Source organism: Scyliorhinus canicula, chromosome 5 (genome assembly GCF_902713615.1).
Source record: "Scyliorhinus canicula chromosome 5, sScyCan1.1, whole genome shotgun sequence".
NCBI lineage: Eukaryota > Metazoa > Chordata > Chondrichthyes > Carcharhiniformes > Scyliorhinidae > Scyliorhinus > Scyliorhinus canicula.
Window position 1 is genome coordinate 183,528,091 of NC_052150.1, and position 22,830 is coordinate 183,550,920.

Here is a 22,830-nt window from a genome sequence, read left to right on the forward strand (position 1 = left end):
CCTCCACCACCCCCCTCACCCTAGCCAGAATGGCCAGTGTCCGGACCAGCAGCCCACAGTTGCTCATCTCCGGGCCTACATCCCAACATCCTCGCTTTCTCACCCTCAGCAGCCACCTAGACGGTTTCACTAATTTTAAAAGCACAAGTGAACTGCGCCCATCTGAGGCGGAGAATCCTGGAGGCCTCGGAGAATACCGGGTCGGGCCTGCTAATATCATGTAAACCCGTCTACTGTACTTACGTTCCAGTACGCATTGACACAGCTGTCAAGGTGATGGAGAATTACGATTTGCCGTCAAATCGGCATACACCATTTTTTTGGCGTCAGAACCGATTCCCTGCCCAATCACCTTTCCCGATTTTGGCGTCAACCAACAGAGAATCCCACCCCCAATTGTCCATTGGTGATGACTTCAACAACACAGCCTGTGGAGGAATGAGGAAATTACTGGCAACAACTTCTAGATTTACCTGTTTAACTAGGCTTGTACGGGTGCCAGAAGTCATAGTCAGTTGTACCGTTGAAATGATAGCAAACAGTGACAGTTTTGCCATGATGACAACTGGAAAATATGGTCTTAATGCAGTACCCAAACCATTATACTGTTGTATTTGGGAATTTGTGGACTTCAGTTGTTTTGTAATAAAACTAATTCTCTGGTACTCCAAACATTTTACTCTGAACTTGAACTTTGTCAATATCTTGCACATCCAATGTTTACAAGTTGGGAGTTTAAGAGAGATTAAGTGTTGGCTCATTTTGAAATGACTAATTGTATGGGGGTAACACTTTCCACCTTGGGCACAAACAGGACATTTCACCCAAAATGTCCCTGAAATTGCACACTTTGTCCATGCAAAGGTCCACCCAACTTACATTGGATGATGTACAGAAAATGTGCCGGAAGTTGCACATTTTGTGAGGCTTCAACTTTCCATTAATATTTATTGGCAGAAATATAAAATATGCTATGAAGCAGAGCAATCCAGAAGCGTAATAAAATGGAATACATCTTTCCATTGAATAAGTATTTAAGAGTGGCAACCTGGTGTAGTTTTATTAATACAGCTGAAAATGGTTGAACAGTAAAAATAAACAGTTATTTATTTTTAATAATGGTGTGCAGTCTTCCACCTGTGGGTAGTTGGATAATACTTTATTATATACTTTATTATTTATTATACTAATCTTTAATTTGCCAGGAATTGAGAACCGACTCTCATTCACAATAATGATCTGACAAAGAGGTTAATGCTGCAGAAACTGAAATAACACAAGAAAGCAATACATTTGAACACTAAATGCTTACAGGCCTGGATTTCCATCCAAACTATGTTCCCCCAAACAACTTGTAGGCCCCTCATGACCCCCCTCCATGTCAAGGTATGCTCCTCCACCCAACCTACATGGCCATTCATTGGATGACGTACAAAATACAAAAGCAGGAATGTAATGACGGAATGGTATCAAACGCTGGTTAGGCCACAGCTGGTTGTTTGTGTACAATCTGGTTGCCACATTACAGGAAGGACACAATTGCTCTGGAGAAACAACAGAAGTTTTACAAGAATTTTGCCAGGGCTTGAAAATTTCAACCAAGAGGAGAGATTGGATGGAGGTTGGAGAGACAGAGGGCACAGATTTAAGGTGATTTGTGGAAGGATTATAAAATACATGAGGAAAAACTGTGTCACCCAGAGGGTACATGTTTGGAATTGACTGCCTGGTTTAGTGGTGGAAGCAGAAACCCTCAACTCATTTAAAAGGTACCCGGATCTGCATCTGAAGTGCTTTAATGTGCAAGGCTATGGGCCAGGCGCTGAAAGGTGGGCAGCTAGATTTTTATCTTTCAATTTTTGAACATAGCTGACACAATGGCCTGAGTGGCTAATTTCTGTGCTGTAACCATTTTATGGTTCATGCCCCCGATGCCAAGCTGTGGCACTTCTATGCTCATGGACCCACTATGCACTGCATAGAAGTAATGAACCCGACAGCGAAAATAGGATGTTCATAACTTTTCACTAGGTTAAAAGGTCCTTTTAGTACAGGGCAATAAAAAAAAAGTGGGCATCCATATACATAAAAATAGCTGAAGCTGCAAGCACTTGAAATGTTTTAACACTGTGTAAATAAATATTCGGCAATTGACACCAGAGATCAGAGAGCTAGAGCTGTCAATCAGGTAATGCTTTCCCTGTGTTCAGGTGTTTCAATGCACGAAGCGATGTCTGGGCTCTAAGCCAAGTCTAAATATGTATTTTTGGTTGAGAGCACAGACATTTATCTGAGGGCATACCTTGGCATGGGGGGGGGCATGAGGGATCATGGAGGTTGTTTGGAGGGCATATCTTAATATAGAGACATGAGGGTCCACAGCTTGGCATAGAAGCCATAAGGGTTCATGGCGTTGCTTGGGGCATTCCTTGCCTTGGCATCATTAGGTGCTACATGCTATATCTTGGCATAGGGGCATGAGGAGCATAGGAGTCGGTGGAGGAGCATAGGAGCACAAGGGTCCATAGATGCTGTTCAGGAGTAGGTGGGAAGGGAGGCATACCTTGGCTTGGGAAGCATGAGAGAACATTTTTAAAGGTCATCTTGTAGTGATTGATCTCTGTATATGTATATACAGTAAGAAGTCTAACAACACCAGGTTAAAGTCCAACAGGTTTGTTTCAAACACGAGCTTTCGGAGCACGGCTCCTTCTTCAGGTGAATGCAAAGGCTTGTTCCAGAAATGTTTATATAGACACAGTCAGAGATGCCCCGGAATGCGAGCACCTGCAGGCAATCAAATCATCAAAGATGCAGAGAGAGAGGTAACTCCAGGTTAAAGAGGTGTGAATTGTCCCAAGCCAGTTCAGTCGGTAGGCCTCTGCAAGTCCAGGCTTGTTGGTGGGGGCCGAATGTAATGCGACATGAATCCCAGATCCCGGTTGAGTCCGCATTCATGCGTGCGGAACTTAGCTATAAGTTTTTGCTCAGCAATTTTGCGTTGTCGCGTCTCCTGAAGGCCTCCTTGTAGAATGCTGACCCGGAGATCAGAGGCTGAATGTCCTTGACTGCTGAAGTGTTCCCCAACTGGAAGGGAACAGTCCTGCCTGTTGATAGTCGCACGATGCCCGTTTATTCGTTGGGCATCGTGCGACTATCAACAGGCAGGACTGTTCCCTTCCAGTTGGGGAACACTTCAGCAGTCAAGGACATTCAGCCTCTGATCTCCGGGTCAGCATTCTACAAGGAGGCCTTCAGGAGACGCGACAACGCAAAATTGCTGAGCAAAAACTTATAGCTAAGTTCCGCACGCATGAATGCGGACTCAACCGGGATCTGGGATTCATGTCGCATTACATTCGGCCCCCACCAACAAGCCTGGACTTGCAGAGGCCTACCGACTGAACTGGCTTGGGACAATTCACACCTCTTTAACCTGGAGTTACCTCTCTCTCTGCATCTTTGATGATTTGATTGCCTGCAGGTGCTCGCATTCCGGGGCATCTCTGACTGTGTCTATATAAACATTTCTGGAACAAGCCTTTCCATTCACCTGAAGAAGGAGCCGTGCTCCGAAAGCTCGTGTTTGAAACAAACCTGTTGGACTTTAACCTGGTGTTGTTAGACTTCTTACTGTGCTCACCCCAGTCCAACGCCGGCATCTCCACATTATGTATATACATAAAGGGTTAATATGTAGTCCGTACAGTCAGATGATCACTAGAGGGCAACACTAACAGGGAGTATAAATACAAGCTAAATCTGTTTTCCCGCTCTCTTCGGGTGCGTTGTAGCAAGAGAACAGAAGTATAGTTAGCTCAGAAGGTAAAGTATACTATTCATAGTTAATCTAATTCCACTATTTTTAAACGTCTCCTGACTCCAAAATTCAACCCATAGGGGCTGGTTTAGCTCACTGGGCTAAATCGCTGGCTTTTAAAGCAGACCAAGCAGGCCAGCAGCACGGTTCGATTCCCGTACCAGCCTCCCCGGACAGGCGCCGGAATGTGGCGACTAGGGGCTTTTCACAGTTACTTCATTGAAGCCTACTCGTGACAATAAGCGATTTTCATTTTTCTCATTTCTAATTCAATCTTGTTCAATTTGACTAAAAGTAAATGTATTGAAGAATCAAACTCACAAGTTAATTGATTAGTTACTCAATAAATTATTTGTTATCACTGGACGACTTCGAGTATTCATCATCATCAAAGTTAAGTTCAACTCGGCATAAATAAATGAGTAACTATGTTACTCCAAGTAATATAACACCCCTCAAAAAGACTATGGATCATAACACCATTTGAGTTGCCATCAACCACAACTCATTAAAAACCTGGCCTGCCTCCATGAAAGTCAGGCAAACAGGATGCAGGCATTTGACCTGAACCAGTCCACATTTTGAAAAAGTCACTCCCAAAAATCAGGGGCGCGATTCTCCGCACCCCACGCCGGGTGGGAGAATCGCGCGAGGGCCGGGCGAATCACACCATGCCACCCTGGCATCCCCCCGCAATTCTCTCACCCCCCCCAAAATGGCGTGTCGCGTTTTACGACAGGCCGCTCGGAGAATCGCCGCTTGCCGTTTCTCACGGCGACCGGCGATTCTCCAGCCCGGATGGGCCAAGCGGCCATCCGAACCCGACCGGTTCACGCCAGTGCCAACCACACATGAACAGCGCGCGACCGTGAGTGTGGGGCCTGTGGGGGGCGGAGGGAGGATCGAGCACCATGGACGTACTCAGCAGATGTCTGGCCCGCGATCGGTGCCCACCGATCGTCGGGCCGGCGACTCTAAAAGACGCACTCTTTTCCCTCCGCTGCCCCGCAAGATCAAGACGCCATGTCTTGCGGGGCAGCGGAGGGGAAGACGGCAACCGCGCATGCGCGGCTGATGTCACTTCGGCACCGCCGGCCACATCATTCCCAGCGCGCCGCTTTGACGCAAGCGTCAAGGCCCGGCGCACGGTATTCACGCGCCCCCGCTCCTAGCCCCCCAGGGAGGGGGGAGGGGGGGCGGAGAATAGGGGGCGAGGAGCGGCCTCCGGGTTTCACTCCAGCGTCAGCTGTTTGTCTCCCGTTGGGAGAATTCGGCCCCTGAAATGTCAGAATTGGGCCCCGGCCACTATTTTTAAAGGTCTCCTGACTCCAAAATCCAACCCAAATTCACTGAAAACTACTTCAAAGAACCATTGAAATATTTAACAGTTCCATGGGTGGATACCAGTCACCTTTTAAAAAAGAGTAAGTATTGATATGAAAATTCATGAAATGTGCCAACTGTATGTCTAGAAATATGAGTGCAATTTGAAGAACCTTTAAAAACCAATACAACTGGTGGAATTTGACAATTTCAATCTGGGGGCCAGTTTTATGGGTGGGATTTGATTTTGGCGAATCAAATCTTGAATCAGTGGGAACAATCACAGAAAACATGAATGCAAGTGTGTTTTGGTGTAATTCACAGATTACTTGTGCTGATTTAGCCAATTCTACCTGGAGTGTGCTGATGTAATGAAGGAAAACGTGACTTGATGTATTTTCCCCAAGGGAGCTAATCAACTATTCACATGATTGAATTGGAAAATATACTTTTTTCCTCTTTGGGAAAGTCCAATCACACAATCCACGGCCGAAGTTACATTCATAACGTACCTTTCACATCCTCAACAGCGGAAATTAATGGTTCAATTCCTCTGTATTGTCCATACATATTGTTCCTTATGCATAGTGTGATTAATGTAGGAATTTAAGATGTATTGTATTATAGGTGTTTGGTGCAGTAAGGGTTAAAAGCCCGGGCTATTGTGTGTGTGAGAGACTGCTGCAGTCATGTTTTAAAATAAATCATAGTTTATTTCATACATAAAAAGCAAGAGGGTAGCCAGGGAAAGGGTTCGCCCACTGAAGGATAGGCAAGGGAATCTATGTGTGGAGCCAGATGAAATGCACGAGGTACTAAATGAATACTTTGCATCAGTATTCACCAAAGAGAAGGAATTGGTGGCTGTTGAGTCTGGAGAAGGGTGTGTAGATAACCTGGGTCACATTGAGATCCAAAAAGACGAGGTGTTGGGTGTCTTGAAAAATATTAACGTAGATAAATCCCTCTGGCCTGATGGGATCTACCCCAGAATACTGAAGGAGGCTAAAATACTGAAGGAGGATAGAATACTTCGAAGAGGTCACAAAGGTGATTGATGCAGGTAGAGCAGTGGATGTTGTTTATATGGACTTCAGCAAGGCCTTTGACAAGGTCCCTCATGGTAGAATGGTACAAAAGGTGAAGCCACACAGTATCAGGGGTGAGCTGGCAAGGTGGATACAGAACTGGCTAGGTCATAGAAGGCAGAGTGTAGCAATGGAAGGGTGCTTTTCTAATTGGAGGGCTGTGACTAGTGGTGTTCCGCAGGAATCAGTGCTGGGACCTTTGCTGTTTGTAATATATATAAGTGATTTGGGGGAAAATGTAACTGGTCTGATTAGTAAGTTTGCAGACAACACAAAGGTTGGTGGAATTGCGGATAGCGATGAGGACTGTCAGAGGATACAGCAGGTAACTACAGTTGGAACAATACGAAAGAGACCTGGTGGCAAGTCACATGACTGCCATATTGCCTGGTAATTAGTGCACAACAACAGGAGACAAATAATATTCAGAATAAAGAAAAAACAGTATTCTAGCCTCTGGGAAGATTTCATACTTTGGAAGATTGGCATACTTTCATATGCTCAAGAGTTGAAAGATTATTTTATTGAACAAGGTCAGTGAATTAAGTAGTTGACTGTGCAAGCAAACATCTGAGAGATGAACTCAATACATGCAAAGAAGATTTTTCTCAGGGCATAAATTGCCAGTCCTGCTCTCCTTCACTCCTTGGCTGGGTTAGAAGAGCCTACAAGAGGACTAAAATGCTGTTTGCCACATCAGAGCTTTAATGTATTGCTTGAAGTTACAGTAGAATAATTAAATTACAGTATGAAAGAATGCTTGGATTCAAAGAGTTAAAATAATTTTAGTAATTACTTTTATAATGATTCACCATATATCACCCCAAGTTTAGCATATTCATGAAGACTAACAAACCAAACGCCTTTGTGTTTTGAGAAATGGGTTTACTTACATGACATTGTACATCCAATAGGCACACTTTATTCTTGCCCAATACATGTCGAACAGAATCGATGCTTGTACCATACAAGTTTCCTCTGTAATCTCCATGTTCAATAAACCTGCAAAAATCAGAACCAAAATAAAATTGGTCAACGGTTGACCTATACTTCTTTAAAGACTACTTTATTAAAACATTGAAGGTATACATAATGCATACAGACAGGCAATTTAGTTAGGAAATACATTTAGGGTGCGATTCTCCCAAAAGATTTCTAAGTTAATTTGTGGCGGGTTTTTCAGGGAGTTTCCCGCTGGCTCTGCTGGCGAGTTATTCACCGCTAAACCTAGTCACTTTTTGGGCCCTGGGGAGTTTCTCACCCATTTAGCTCAAACTTCAAATTTTTTTTTAGCACTGGGGAGCTGAACTCCAAGATAGGTCCGCCATTTTGAAAGGGTGCCCCGATCTCTAAGTGAGCTGGTGGGCCCCCCACACTTCCAATCCATGGGCAATGTCATCACCCACACACATGGACAATACCTCACACCCTCCAAGTGAGGAAACCCTGTTATGTGGACCCTGAGAGCCCCGCTCTTCAGGCCTCCCAAACCCCCTTACAGCACTCGCTCCCTTCTAGGACCCTTACCCATCACCCTTCCAACCTTCGAGAGGCCCCTACTTACCTGCCCTGCACTTCCCCACCCTTCAAACCCCCCTCATGGGCATGGCCCCCCTCGCCCCTGACCCTTGGCAGTGCAACCCTGGCACTCACGCATTTTTGCACTGTCACCCAGGCACCCAAAGCTCCTGCTGGCTTGGCAGCGCCATGGTGCCAATTGGGCAATGCAAAGGTGCCAGCATTCCAGGGGGAGGGCTCGGGAGCTACCCTGCACCCAGGGGTCTCGGATGTCCCGGCACACCCCCCTGGATACTGTTCCATCTGGTCCACGTTTGTGTGGACCAGCAGTGGTTGGTACTTGCCTGCCTCCTACCTGGGACAGCCGGTGGATCCCGGCAGGTAGGTCGTAAGTCGGTTTACGACCCACTTCTGGAAGTGGAGTTTGGTCAAACACATTTGTGGCGGTGTTCCGAATCCGACATCTTGCGGTACTTTTCTGAATCCCGCGAGGCGCGGGGCTGTCAGGAGGCTCGCTGGAGGGCTCTCCCGCGATTCTCTGGCCACGTTGTGCTCTCGTTTGAGTGCAACGCGGTGGGAGAATCGCGCCGTTTGTTATTTTAGTCAGTGAAGTAAAGTAAAACAAAGCCTATAGCATAAATAGAAAACATTCTATGCAACTAAGCTACTCACTTTTTCCGCTCACAAATAAACAAATACATATCAAACATTCATAGAATACATCAAATTATTTCTAATACTTACTAATTAGATTTTGAATGTATGGCACCAGTTTAAGACATGAAGAACACAGTGATGCCAAGTTTAGGAATTCAATAACAGAATAAAATAGTAACATTTAATTCCCTCAGCAACTTGCCAATCTGATTTCCCAAGTAACCTATTGTTCAAATATTCCAATACTTTCATCACTGCATCTGAAAGTTTCCAGATGCGTTGGCTTGAAACAGAGTGTGCCATTTTTCAACTTACTTGTTATTTTGTACATCTGTCTCAAACAAGTGCTTGGAAATAAAATGATATTCCACTCCATCAGTTTCCTGGCTTCTTTTTGGCCTCGTTGTATCTGTTGATGACAAAACACAAAAATGAGTCTCTTCAGCACTGCCAATATTAGTAGGCTGGTTATTCAAAATCAAGTCAAATTTTCAGAATCAGATACTATTGATGCCATGAGCTTCCTTAAAAGCTTTAAATTTTTAAACTTTTGTTGATTCTAAACAGCCGCACGATTTTAGTGGAACCAAAGCAACAAGGTTGTAACGTTATTTTCCTATTGTACTGGAGCATTTGGCAATCCTGCCTGTCTATAGAAACATAATTAAATCACTTGAATATTTCTTCATGTTGCTGAGTCTAGAGAGTTCTTAAATTAAAATAAATTACAACTGACATATTACCGTATATAATCCAGCGCTATTCCTACTGCGAACAGAAAATCTAGCTATGTTATGCGATCTAATTCTAATGTCAGCACCACTGTTGCTATTCAGAAATATGGCAAACTGTCTTCTTTTCTCAGCATAATCTTTTTTAAAGCCAAGATATGAGGCACTGGAATGGTATTTTATGTAGTAGATTGAAAAGTTTTCCTCTATACCTCATAAATGTCAGGATAGCTACGAAAAGCTGACAATTATGTGGAATAAAAAGAATAATACCATATTTAGAAGGGAAATCCTTGCTGATTTAAGAAAAGTAATTAACTGCATATTGTTTCCTCCATCTGAATAATACAATTAAAGCATATTTGTTTGAACAATAAACAGTTTTGTACATGGCATACAAGTGATACAAAAATCGTGAAACAATTATATTTTCATGCTCCCACTACACATCCTGAGCCTTTTAAAATTACATATTTTTTTGAAGTCAAAGGGACAGCATCACATTTCATTAAATATTTCATAAATGTTCCTGGCAAGTGCACCATGTTTTGAGTAGAACTGGCTCCTGTATAAAATACTGCAGACTAACTTACTCTCTTATGATTGACAGTAGAACGAGATAGTAACAAGAGGTGCAATGATAATGGAAACAAATTGAATGACTTAGACAGAATATAGGGAGTGTAAAGTTAATGCCATAAACCAGAATGATTTTTGGAATGTGGCCCAATATAAAAGTTGGCTCGAAGCCGTCAATTTTTGATGAATTATTGTGTATAAGAAATCTTTATTACCCCATGGAAAAGTTGCAACGTTGGTCAACCCTGACTGGTTTCTTTTTATTGCTTTCTCAATCAGTACCAAAAGTCTACCAGAGAATAAAGATCACTCGTTCTAACTTTTCCTGTAGGAATTAAAGGTGTGACTTTACAAATTCACTCTCTGGCATGGAGTGTTTCCCAGAATATTAATGGATGGAAAATTTTAGGATAGGGTGACTGAATTTCTCATATGCATTTTGGCAAATTTCTAAAGTACCCCATAAAACGTAATCATTGTCATTAATCCCCTCCATTCAAAATAAAATTACTGTTTCTGTAATAAAGGTTTTCTTTATTTTAGCAGATAATGAAAAAATCTTTTATAAGTCTTGTTAGCATAATATTTATGAACTATTAAAGATGTAAAACCCCCAAGGTTAGTTAGTAACATAGCGGAATGATTTACATGTTCTCTATTTGACTGCTGTTAGTTGTTGCCAACCAAGTAGCTCCAAATATTTTAATTTGTACAGTAACCAATATATATAAGCAAAAGCAGCATATCTTTTTTCCCCTGTTCACTCGACTACCTAAAGTAGGAAATTCAACAAATCTAAGCAAATATTTCATTAATGCAGCTCAGATAAAAAGGTACCCAAAATACAATTAAATGTAATGATGGTATAATTAAAAAGTAATAGAGCAGACAAAACAATTTTTGTGTGATTGTATCAGTGAGGATTGGACAGGAAGATGAACTCTAACTATGTTGTTATGGAGGAAAATTACAGATTGAACAATTACGGAAACAAAATTAAGTGCCTGAAAATATCTCAAAATGACGTTGGATTTTGTTTATTGTCACGTGTACCAAGGTACAGTAAAAAGTATTTTTCTGGGAGCAGCTCAACAGGTCATTAAGTACATGAAAATAAAATAAAATAAAATAAATACATAATAGGGCAACACAAGGTACACAATGTAACAATATTAACACCGGCATCGGGTGAAGCATACAGGGTGTTGTATTAATCAGGTCAGTAAGAGGGCCGTTTAGGAGTCTGGTAACAGTGGGGAAGAAGCTGTTTTTGAGTCTGTTCGTACATGTTCTCAGACTTTTGTATCTCCTGCCCGATGGAAGAAGTTGGAAGAGTGAGTAAGCCAGGTGGGATAGGTCTTTGAGGATGTGGTGGCTGAGAGGCAGGACTCCCTCATCCCCAGAGTGGGCAGGAGGCTACCACCCGCCTATGTTAACTGGGCCTGGGTGGAAGCAGCAAAGGCAGCAAGCACAGTGGGCCTCACCAGCGCCACAGGTATACAGTGCCGCAAAAAGATGAACAACCTCCTTAGATTAGCTCGAGCGAGTCACCACCTCTGTATTCGTGGGATCACTCACACCATTGCCACATCCTAAAGGCCAATCAAAACCCATTTGTCGGCATCCTCCTTACAACTCACCATGCACCAAACCTCAATAGATGTATTGTCCTCTTTGGCAATGTGGCTTCCACACACAGGCCACCAGTTAAAGATCCATGTGTAACTCGTGTCCAAGTGTCTCACAATGTCCATTTCCTGTCCCCCAGGAGAAGATGGTCCATAACTGCCAAGAGCGTGAGAAGACTGGAGGGGGATGCTGGATGATGAAGTTAGCCGGAGAGGTGGGAGAGAGGGCTATCCCCCAGGCAGAGGTCGGCATCTGTCAACCGTGAGGCCTAATGCATAATGATGCCCCTAGCTTGCCACCCTCACGTTGATTCTGTCTACACCTCCCGCTGCCTCAGGAAGGCAGACAGCATTATCAGAGACCCCTCCCACCCAGGCTTTGCCTTCTTCCAAACCCCTCCATCAGGCAGAAGATACAGAAGTCTGAAGACCCGCTCATCCAGACATAGGAACAGCTTCTTCCCCACAGCTACCAGACTCCTCAACGACTCCCCCTCAGACTGATCTGTTCCCTGTAAGAACACTATTTACGTCCTATGCTGCTCTTGCTCATGTATTTGCTTTGTTTGGCCCCTTGATCCACACTGTAACCAATCACTGTTTGTCGATGTACCATTTGTCAATGTACTCTGTCGATTATTTTTTTAATCTACTTTGTGCGTACTGTGTACGTTCCCTTGGCCGCAGAAAAATACTTTTCACTGTACTTCAGTACATGTGACAATAAATCAAATCAAATATAGCAACTGAATCACCCCTCTCCCCCACACCACTCCTTCCTAAGATCTTACCATGTTTCTTGTCTTTTGTCTTGCACGATCGCATTCTGTCGAGGCCGGCCTGTCCAGGGTGACCCTCCCCCAGCCACAGCAGAAGATCTCAGAGGACCAGTCCGGAGACAATACTGACTTCTCGGCACTGCATTCATCTGCACCCTTCACCGTTCCAGAGGCTATCACCCTCAATGGGTCATATCAGTGATGAGGCTCCTGTAATACTTTCTGGTCCGAATGTCACACATGCTGTGGCACAACAGGTGGAGGCAGGAACTCTCGAGGGAGCAGGCAGTCGGAGGGCTGCCCGAACATAGGAATTAACTGTAGTCCAGACAATTAACACGCCTCTGGAACGATTAATCCTCTGGAACGATTAACCCTATCACTGGTGGAGTTGTAGACGCAGAGCCAGGGTCTACAGGAGGAGCTGTCAGCAACCTTTTGGCACCTTGAGGTGCAGTTGGAGGAGTCCAACTGCTTTCAGGTGCAGGAGATCATGTTGGCAATGCATGGTCCCCAGGCCAACGCCAAGAAGATGGCATCCGCAGTAGAAGCCGTTGGTGAGAAGGTCACACCCATGGGTCAAGATGTCCAAGGTTTGGGGCACACTGTACAGTTTATGGCTTAGGCTCAGGACAGGGGAGCCCAGTCACCTGCAGCCATGCACTGGGGCCACATGGACTTTGCTGCGGCACTCCAGAGATTGGCCCATCACAAAGTGTCATGGCTGAGGGTGTCAAGAGCATTACCTGAGCGCTACCTGATCTGGGCTAGTCACAGTTGGATATGTTGCACTCACTGAGGGACGTGTCCAGATCTCTGTGATTCATGGTGGAGGGCATGGAGACCCTGCTTGAGACAAGAGCGGGACTGGCAGCACCAGGTCATGGATGGAGCCTCTGAATCTCATTCCAGCTTCATTCTCTGTCCCAAGGAGTAGCCCAATGAGCACCCGGAGGGAGTGATTGGGCCTCTGCCGGTGCCCCCCACGGGGAGGTGCTGGAACACCCGAGCACTTTTGAATCCTCCCCACTCAAACTGGCGCACGGGGCAGAACACAGTGGCACCTCGTCACCTGTGACACCCGAAAGAGGGATGGACCCATCCAGAGGATAGCCGCCAAAGGCACCTCAGGTCACAGGGCGAGAAACGCTAGTAGGCTGCCTCCATATCTAATGAAGAGGTTGAGAGTGAGAGAGAGGAGACAGGTTTGTGGCATGGGTGTTGGAGGATGGCACATTCCACCTGGGATCTGACGTTCCACCTGGGCTCACCCTCAGAGGTGCCAAGGTAAGGGTGCTTGACATCCCCATTATCGCAACCATCCCCCACAAGCACATCCCTCCAGAAGATAAGGGGAAGGATTCTCCGAGCCCACGCTGGTTCGGAGAATCGGCAAGGCCGCGGGAAATTCCCGCCACGCCGCGATTGCTCGGCGACCGGAGAATCGGCGGCAATCGGAAGCTGCTGAAATAGGCACCCGCGGCGATTCTCTGCGGGCGATCGGCCGAACTCCCGCCGAGTTCAGCCAGCATGGTTCCAACCTGGTACCACCCAGCGGGTGGTCGGACCCGTGGCTGCGGTGGACGTCCTGGTGGGGTGGGGGGGGCGTGGAGATCTGACTCCCGGGAAGGGGGGGGGGGGGGGGGGGGGCCTCCACAGGGTCCAGGCCCGCGATCAGAGCTTCCGATCGATGGGGGCCGCGATCTGGAGGGGGCCTATCTCCGTCCGTGTGGCCTGCTGTAAGCTCCCCGACATGTTGCTCTGCGTTGGCACGGAGACGGCAACCATGCGCATGTGCCGGTGCGGAGACGGCCATCGCATGCATGCACGGACCTGCTCATGCAGTGCAGGGCCGCTTTTCGGCACCGGAGCAGCGCGGAGCACTCCGCCGCCGTGCTAGGCCCCTGAACACAGGTGAATTGCTGGACTGGCGTACACCACTCTGGTGTTTTCGCCGGCGTCAACATTTGGCTGGGATTTCGGAGAACCCCGGTGAGAATGTACACGCGAGATGGAAAGGCCAGAAGCCATGCAGGGATGACCCGAATGTGATCCCAAAGGCAGGAGTCAGACTTTGTCAAACAATGAAGAGCACGAGAACTCATCTCACAGCGAGTCGTCATCATCCTCCGCACCATGCATAAGACCCACTGAGACTGCCAACCCAGGGCACACAACCTGTAGTGATGCCGTTAGGACCATTGGAGGGGGTGAGGGAGCTGGGGTGAGGGAAGAAGGGACGTAGAGATGTGAGCGGCAGGGCAGCACGGTGGCGCAGTGGGTTAGCCCTGCAGCCTCACGGCGCTGAGGTCCCAGGTTCGATCCCGGCTCTGGGTCACTGTCCGTGTGGAGTTTCCACATTCTCCCCGTGATTGCGTGGGTTTCGCCCCCACAACCCAAAGATGTGCAGGGTAGGTGGATTGGCCGCGTTAAATTGCCCCTTAATTGGAGAAAATTAATTGGGTACTCTAAATTTAAAAAAAAGAGATGTGAGCGGCTATGGGGGAGCATGGTGGGGTTGGACACGTGGCCAGGCCCACTTGTTGGTGAACCTGGAGGGGATAAGGTTGTTCTGTGTGCGGGGGCCCTGACGCACGTGTCTGGTGGCCTCCTGTGCCTGCTTGGGTCCCATGCCCGTCCTCCTGGCCATCATCCCATCCTCAATGTTGGATGAGACCTGGCATTCTCCAGCATGCCGTCCACTGCTGCGTGATGTTATGCAGGACACAGCAGGCTACCATGATCTGCGAGACCCTCCTCGGGGTATATTGAACATCACCACCAGAGTGGTCCAGGCATCTGACCCGCATCTTCAGGAGTCTGATACACCACTCAATTATGCTCTTGATTACTGTGTGGGTATTGTTAATGGTTCTCCGACTCTTTCTGGGGCCTCTGGACACGCGCCATTAGTCAAGATCTGAGCGAATAATCCTCATCACCCAGAAGCCAAACGCTCACCTGAGGCAGTGCCTCGAAGGTACCGGGAACCAACTAGTGCAGCAGGATGTAGGTGTTGTGCGCACTGCCTGGGTATCGAGCGCAGACGTGCATAATGTACAGCTGGTGGTCGGACATGAACTGCACATTTAGGGAGTGGAAGCCCTTCCCAATGATGAAGGGCATCCGCGCCTCATGAGCCGGTGCCTGCAGAGGGACATGTGTTCCATCTATCACCTGAACCTGGGGCATGTCAGTGATGGCGAATCCCGCTGCCGGGCATCCTGGTGGGCTTGGTCCTGACTGAGGTTTATGTAGTCTGCTGCCCAGGCATATGGGGCATTTGTAACGTCACGAGTGTGTGGTGGTATGAATAGGAGCACTGCCATTGGTGCAGAGTACTGGTTTCCCATTGGCTCTGGCTGGTCATGTGCCTTTCGGCTGATTGGCTGGGACTAGTCATGTGACTTCTCACCAATTGGTCGAGAGGCAAGTAGACCCCGCCTCTGAGGCGGGGTATAAGTACCCAGAGTTCCCGGCGGTCGGCCTTTCTCTGTCGTCGACCACTGGGCTAACATCTAGCTGATTAAAGCCTAAGTTTGGACCTTCATCGTGTCTCGCCTCCAATTGATGGTACATCAATTTAATCAGCTAGAATTTTGAAATGGAGCTACGCATCAAGCCTGACTGCCTCCGCATCAGCCCGCATGCTTCGAATGCGCCTGCAACCTTTAAACATTGGCTGGCGTGTTTCAACAGTTACCTGACGACTGCAGCCAGCAAACCTACCAAGGAGCAGAAACTCCACATCCTCCACTCCTGGGCATGGCGGTATACTCAATGATTGAGGACGAACACAATTATGACGCGGCCATGGATCTCCTGAGAGGACACTTTCTCCGGCCGGTCAACGAAGTATATGCAGGGTATCTCCTGACTACTAGACAACAGTTCCCTGGTGAGTCCCTCGACGAGTTTTACCAGGCCCTCACGGCTCTGGGGAGAAATTGCGCCTGTCCCCAAGCTTCTGCGACAGAGCACATGGAACTTTTAATCAGAGGTGCTTACGTTGCTGGCATGCAATCCTCCTCTATCCACCAGCGATTACTGGAAAAGAACACCCTCAGCCTAGCTGAGGCCGGACCCTCGCAACCTCCCTGGAGGTTGCCGACTTGAACGCCCGCGCATATGCCCCCGGCCGCGCGGCAACCCCTTGGATTTCATGGCACGCGCCACCTCCGTCCTCCGCTGACCCCGACCCACCCCCAGGCCTGCGCTGCGGGACGCTCCGACAAGCTAGCGGGGCCCAGCTGCTATTTTGCGGCCTCCAGAAACACCCCCGCCCGCGCTGCCCGGCCCGCTCCGCTCTGTGTAAGAGCTGCGGGAAGAAGGGCCATTATGCTGTGGTCTGCCAGACCAAGTCGGTCGCTGCTGTTCCGAGCAGCGACGGCGGATCTCCTTCCCCGGGCCCACCCAGGTCCCAGCGGCGCGCACTGACCTCTCCGGCCCGCCTCCCGGCCCCCGCAACAGGCCCACGGTCCTCCCTACCCCCGTTCCCGGCTGCCCTGACTGGCCCGCAGACGCCGCTGACCCTGCCCCCAGCCGCAACGAGGGTCCCATGGACGCCGCCATCTTGTGCCCCGGACGCTACGTGCGGGTCCTGGGTGCCGCCATCTTGGGGCCCCGGCTCCACGTGCGGGTCCTGGGCGCCGCCATCTTGGGGCCCTGACTCCACGTGCGGGTCCTGGGCGCCGCCATCTTGGGGCCCTGACTCCACGTGCGGGTCCTGGGCGCCGCCATCTTGGGCCAACACGGAAGGCCCTGCCAGCGATTACTCTTTCACCGAGGATGATCTGGAACTCTCGCCACGACTTGCTTCCATCACGCTCGACCAGTCGCGACCACGCACGCTCGCCAAGACAACAACATCGATCCAGCTCAACGGGCATGAGACGAAATGCCTACTGGACTCCGGGAGCACGGAAAGTTTCATCCACCCCGACACGGTAAGATGCTGCGCGCTCCCCATCCACCCAGTCAAACATAAGATCGAGTTAGCCTCGGGTTCGCACTCCGTCCAGATCACCGTGTGCTGCATAGCGGACCTCACGGTCCAGGGGAGGGTTTTCAAAAACTAAACTCCTCATCCTCCCCCGTCTATGCGCTCCGGCACTCTTGGGCCTGGATTTCCAGTGCAACCTGCAGAGCTTGACCTTCCAATTCGGCGGCCCTATTCCCCCCCTTACTGTCTGCAGCCTCGGGTCCCTCAAAGTGGACCCCCCTTCCTTGTTTGCTAATCTCACCCCAGATTGTAAACCTGTCGCCACTAGGAGCAGACGATACAGTGCCCAGGACCGGACCTTCATCGGGTCCGAGGTCCAGAGGCTCATAAAGGAAGGAGTCATCGAGGCCAGCAACAGTCCCTGGCGAGCCCAAGTGCTGGTAGTTCGGACTGGGGAGAAAAACCGGATGGTCATTGATTACAGTCAGACCATCAACAGGTTTACGCAGCTGGACGCGTACCCTCTCCCCCGTATTTCCAACCTGGTTAACAGGATCGCGAAATACAAAGTTTTTTCCACGGTGGACCTTAAGTCTGCCTACCACCAGCTCCCCATCCGCGCGAGTGACCGCAAGTACACCGAGTTTGAGGCAGATGGGCGCCTCTACCACTTCCTCAGGGTTCCATTCGGTGTCACAAATGGGGTCTCGGTCTTCCAACGGGAGATGGACCGAATGGTCGACAAGTACGGGTTACGGGCTACCTTCCCGTATCTCGATAACGTCACCATCTGCGGCCACGAACAGCAGGACCATGACATCAACCCTCAAAAATTCCTCCGAACCATGAAACTCCTTAATTTAACCTACAATAAGGATAAGTGCGTGTTGAGCACCGACCGTCTAGCCATCCTTGGCTATGTAGTGCGTAACGGAGTGATAGGCACCGATCCCGAACGCATGCGCCCCCTAATGGAACTCCCTCTCCCTAACACCCTCAAATCCCTCAAGCGCTGCCTGGGCTTCTTCTCCTATTACGCCCAGTGGGTCCCCAACTACGCCGACAAAGCCCGCCTCCTCATCCAGTCCACCTCCTTTCCCCTGTCGATGGAGACCCGCCTGGCCTTTAGCCGCATCAAAGCGGATATCGCAAAGGCCACGATGCATGCTATCGACGAGTCCCTCCCATTCCAGGTCGAGAGCGACGCGTCCGATGTAGCTCTGGCGGCCACCCTGAACCAAGCGGGCAGACCCGTGGCCTTCTTCTCCCGGACCCTCCACGCTTCCGAACTCCGCCACTCCTCGGTGGAAAAGGAGGCACAGGCCATAGTTGAAGCTGTGCGATATTGGAGGCACTATCTGGCCGGCAGGAGGTTTACCCTCCTCACGGACCAACGGTCAGTAGTCTTAATGTTCGATAATGCACAGAGGGGCAAGATCAAGAACGACAAGATCTTGCGGTGGCGGATCGAGTTGTCCACGTACAACTACGATATCTTGTATCGTCCTGGGAAGCTCAACAAGCCTCCCAATTCCCTATTCCGCGGTACCTGCGCCAGCGCGCAGATTGACCGCCTCCGCTCCCTCCACATGGACCTCTGCCATCTATGGGTAACCCGTTTTTACCACTTTATCAAGACCCGCGACCTGCCCTACTCCATTGAGGAAGTCAGGGCCGTCACCGGGGACTGCCACATCTGCGCAGAGTGCAAACCGCACTTCTACCGTCCTGAGCGAGCGCACCTGATCAAGGCGTCCCGCCCCTTCGAGCGTCTTAGTATAGACTTCAAGGGTCCCCTCCCCTCCAACAACCGCAACACATATTTCTTGAGTGTTATTGACGAGTACTCCCGCTTCCCTTTCACCATCCCCTGTCCCGACATGACCACAACAACCGTCATAAAGGCCCTCCTGTCCATTTTCTCCCTGTTCGGTTACCCCGCGTACATCCACAGCGACCGGGGATCCTCCTTTATGAGTGACAAACTGCGTCAATTCCTGCTCAGCAGGGGCATAGCCACTAGCAGGACGACCAGTTATAACCCTCGGGGTAATGGGCAGGTCGAGCGGGAGAATGGCACCATCTGAAAGACCATCCTGCTGGCCCTACGGTCCAGAGACCTCCCTATCCCCCGTTGGCAAGAGGTCATCCCCAACGCCCTCCATTCAATCCGGTCTCTCCTCTGTACCACCACTAATCAAACACCTCATGTACGTCTTCTTGTTTTCCCTAGGAAGTCGTCCTCAGGAGCCCCTTTCCCGACCTGGCTGGCCACCCCCGGGCCCATAGTAGTATAAGTACCCAGAGTTCCCGGCGGTCGGCCTTTCACTGTAGTCGACCACCGGGCTAACATCTAGCTGATTAAAGCCTAAGTTTGGACCTTTATCTGGTCTCGCGTCCAATTGATGGTACATCAGGGTGTACCCGTGTGCAGATGGTATCCCAGAGAGGATATCCCAGAGTTCCAGGTGTGCCATCATCAGCACTTGGAAATATCCCGAGGCAAAAAAGTTCAGGGTGACCATCACCTTGATTGGGAGTGGATGCCTTCCTCCATATCCCAGTGCTTCCAGGTGTGCCATCAACTGGCACAGATTCCGCACTGCCTCCCCCGGTTAGCCGTAGTCTTCGGCAACAGGCATGGTCCGGGAGATCTTCGAAGGACAGGTGCCGGAGGTATAAACGTGGCCTGGTGCGGCTCTCCTTTGCAGCTCCCCTTGGTCTGATGGCTGGCCCGCTCTCCATCCTCACCAGCTGGCGCCTGTTCCTCTGGGGCAAGCTCGTGTTGTGCAGGGTCCTCCCTGAGCAGCACCTGTGCCTGCAGCCTCTGTGCATCCACAGCACCAGCTGCGGCTAGGGACATAGCGAGCATTCCTGGCTTTACTCAAAATTCATTCTCTGCGTTAGGGGGTAAAAGAGAAGAAATGTTAGCAATAGAAGTACTGCCTTGCCCATCCAATTCCAACAAGCTAAACGGTGACACTAAGTTGCACTTCAACACCCCCATCCCCCACCCAAACCCACCCCTCAGCCATCCCCCTGATACGTTGCCTTCCACCCTGCAGCCCTGACCCAATCTGTAAGTGTCAATGGGTGGCCTCTACCCCCACCCCGGTTTGCACAAACCAGTGTCAGTGGTAGATTCTGCGGCTCCTGTTCTGTCTCCCAGCATGGAGGCAGTTAGTGGCACCCACTGCACCACTCAACCGGGGCTACACATAGTGTCACTGGTGGGGCCTCTGCCTTGAGAGGGGTTGCGTGCCAGGGAGGGTGCCAAAGACCACGTGCATGTATACTTTGTTTGGGTTAGCTCTGCTTATGTTTTAATTCCCCTGCAGTGGGGCAGTGCTTCTGTTTAGTGACTGAGGAGAGTCAGCACCTGGTGGGCCAAAGACTGAATTGGCAACGCCCATCCCGGTGATGGGTCAGCTAGGAGAGTTTCCAGAGGGACTGTCTGGGTGGGCCACGAAATGACCAGTGGTTCTGTGAAAATTTACAGGGCACAGTGAGCAGTCAGCAGAGTGAGCAGCCAGGGGCCTGTAACTTGTACCGAATGGTTGATTGTAAAACAAATATTGCAGCAATGGTGGTGAGGGCCCAACCATCCCAATTCTGAGGGGACACCCCGATTCCGAGGGGACACCCCGATTCTGAGGGCACACCCCGAATCCAATGATATCTCAGGAAGTCGCTCCGCACTACTCCCCCCCCCCCCCCCCCCCCCCACCCCCTGGCAGCCACCTCCTAAGCATGTACAACGCATTTTAACAATTTTAGGGGCTAGTTTAGCACAGTGGGCTAAATAGCTGGCTTGTAATGCAGAACAAGGCCAACAGCACGGATTCAATTCCCGTTCTGGCTTCCCCGAAAAGACGCCGGCGACTAGGGACTTTTCACAGTAACTTCATTTAATTCTACTTGTGACAATAAGCAATTAGTATTATTATTACAAACGTTTCTTACCTCCTCTCTCTCCTGATGTGGGTGCGACTGCCGGAGCCATTCAGGGCAGACAAATTGGCCAGCACTCGCACCAAGTTGAACTAGTGCCATTCCAGCGTCTGATTCACTGGAGTCGGGAATGCCACTGGAGAATGCCACTCTGACAAGCTTGCACTCCACTTCCCACACACTCATGCCAGCCAGGAAGATAGCATCCCTGAGAGCAGCCCCGAGGTTTGCGGATGCAGAGCTGGAGATATTGCTGGCTGCAATGGAGAGCAGGTGGGAGACCATGTGCTGGATTCTCTGTCTATGTCTAAGGGTCTATGTTTGGGTCTATGTCCGGAGGATCCATGGCATTTTAAGTGGGAAAAATCGGCAAGACCCCAGCACTGATCCTCCGACCGGTGAAGGGTTAGCAGCCGTACCACATAAAATGCCTTCCCGATATAAACGCTTGGAGAAATGCTGGGTTCATGGCCACTCGCTGACCCAACTTGCCAGTGGCCTTAGTGCCCCCCTGGATACCCCTCGCCACCCCCAGGCCACCTCCCACCAGCCCTCACCAAGGCCCTCCCCGGCCAGCAGCATGTCTCCCGCTCGATTGTTGGCGGCGCTGGACACTGTCCGCAGCAGTTCCCGACCGCTGAGACCATGAGTCAACCGCGCGGTCGGGAACTCGGCCCATCGTAGGCGGAGAGTCGGGGGAGGTAACGTCCTGAGGCTGTCCCAACGGCGTGTGGCGTGCTCCTTGATGGCCCTTTTTTGAGAGGTCGGACCATCCAAAAACAGGCGCCTCCCATGATTTTATTGTGAAAAGGGATTCTCTGCCCGATCACCGATTATGAAATCACCGTTGGGGAACAGTGAATCCCGTCCCCTGTTCCCCAGGGTTGGAAGGAGGCTCCCACCTGCCGATGTCAACTGGACCAGGGCGAAAGTGGCAGAGTCCTTGAGCGCCCTGGGCCCGAGCACAATGACCGGACTGCAGTGCCATAGGAAGCTGCACGACCTCCTCAGGGCAGCCCAGTTGAGTCACCAGCCTCATGCCACTGGCACCACCCCCCGTCCTACACATATCACTGTACCACACCACCCCCCTCCCTATCCAAACACCACACCGGCCCCCACCAGGCGGACCGGTAAACAGTGCTGGGTGAGGATGGACAACCCCCCAGGCCAGCCAGGATGAGGCACCATCACCACTCCCCTGGCACCACCTCGGTCCCACACACTCGTAAACCAGCCCCCCCCACCAGAGGAACTCCACCCTGCACATGCCAAAATCCATACCACCCGCCATGACCGGACGCCCTGCACATATGTGCTACTATCTATGAATCCCCTATACTGCCAGAATTGCCAAGGGAGAAGACGACTAGAGGGGTCCACCGGGCCTCACCGTGGCGGAGCAGAGGGCAATGGACCTGGTTGGTGGGGTGAGAGTGCAGGCAGTTGCAGAAGTCGAAATGGGACAGCCAAGTCAGCCCCAATGTGTAGCAATATCCCTGCGGCATGTGAGACAGCCCTCCCCCCACACCACGCCTACCCGTGATCTTACCATGTGTCCTGTCTTGCGTCGTGCAGAGTCACCTCCGACGAGGTGGGATCGGCTGGCGTACCTCACCCCCAGCCTAAACACCGCAACATCCGGAGCACTAATCCGTGGACGACACCGACAGTAACTAACACCCTCCATTATCCCCGAGACTCTCATCTTTTTGGGTCATTATTGTGACGAGGCTTCTGAGACCCTCACTGGTGTGCACAACACACATGTTGCAGTACATCATGTAGAGGTAGGAATTCCCAGGCGGCCGGTC

The 22,830-nt window shown here is 50.0% G+C and overlaps 1 protein-coding gene across 20 annotated transcripts in view; it reads right to left on the reverse strand.

The window, feature by feature from the left end:
• Positions 1-22,830, reverse strand: part of mpp7a (membrane protein, palmitoylated 7a (MAGUK p55 subfamily member 7)) — a 779,450-nt gene that overhangs the window by 39,477 nt on the left and 717,143 nt on the right. For all 20 annotated transcript variants that reach the window (XR_005460776.1, XM_038798233.1, XM_038798231.1 and 17 more), the window contains 2 exons: positions 8,722-8,815; positions 7,125-7,233 (listed from right to left, as the gene is read on the reverse strand). Coding sequence is in view for 19 of the 20 variants with exons in the window: in XM_038798233.1 (XP_038654161.1) it covers positions 7,125-7,233; positions 8,722-8,815 (203 nt within the window). In the remaining variant the exon portion in view is untranslated. The remainder of the gene's footprint in view (positions 1-7,124; positions 7,234-8,721; positions 8,816-22,830) is intronic.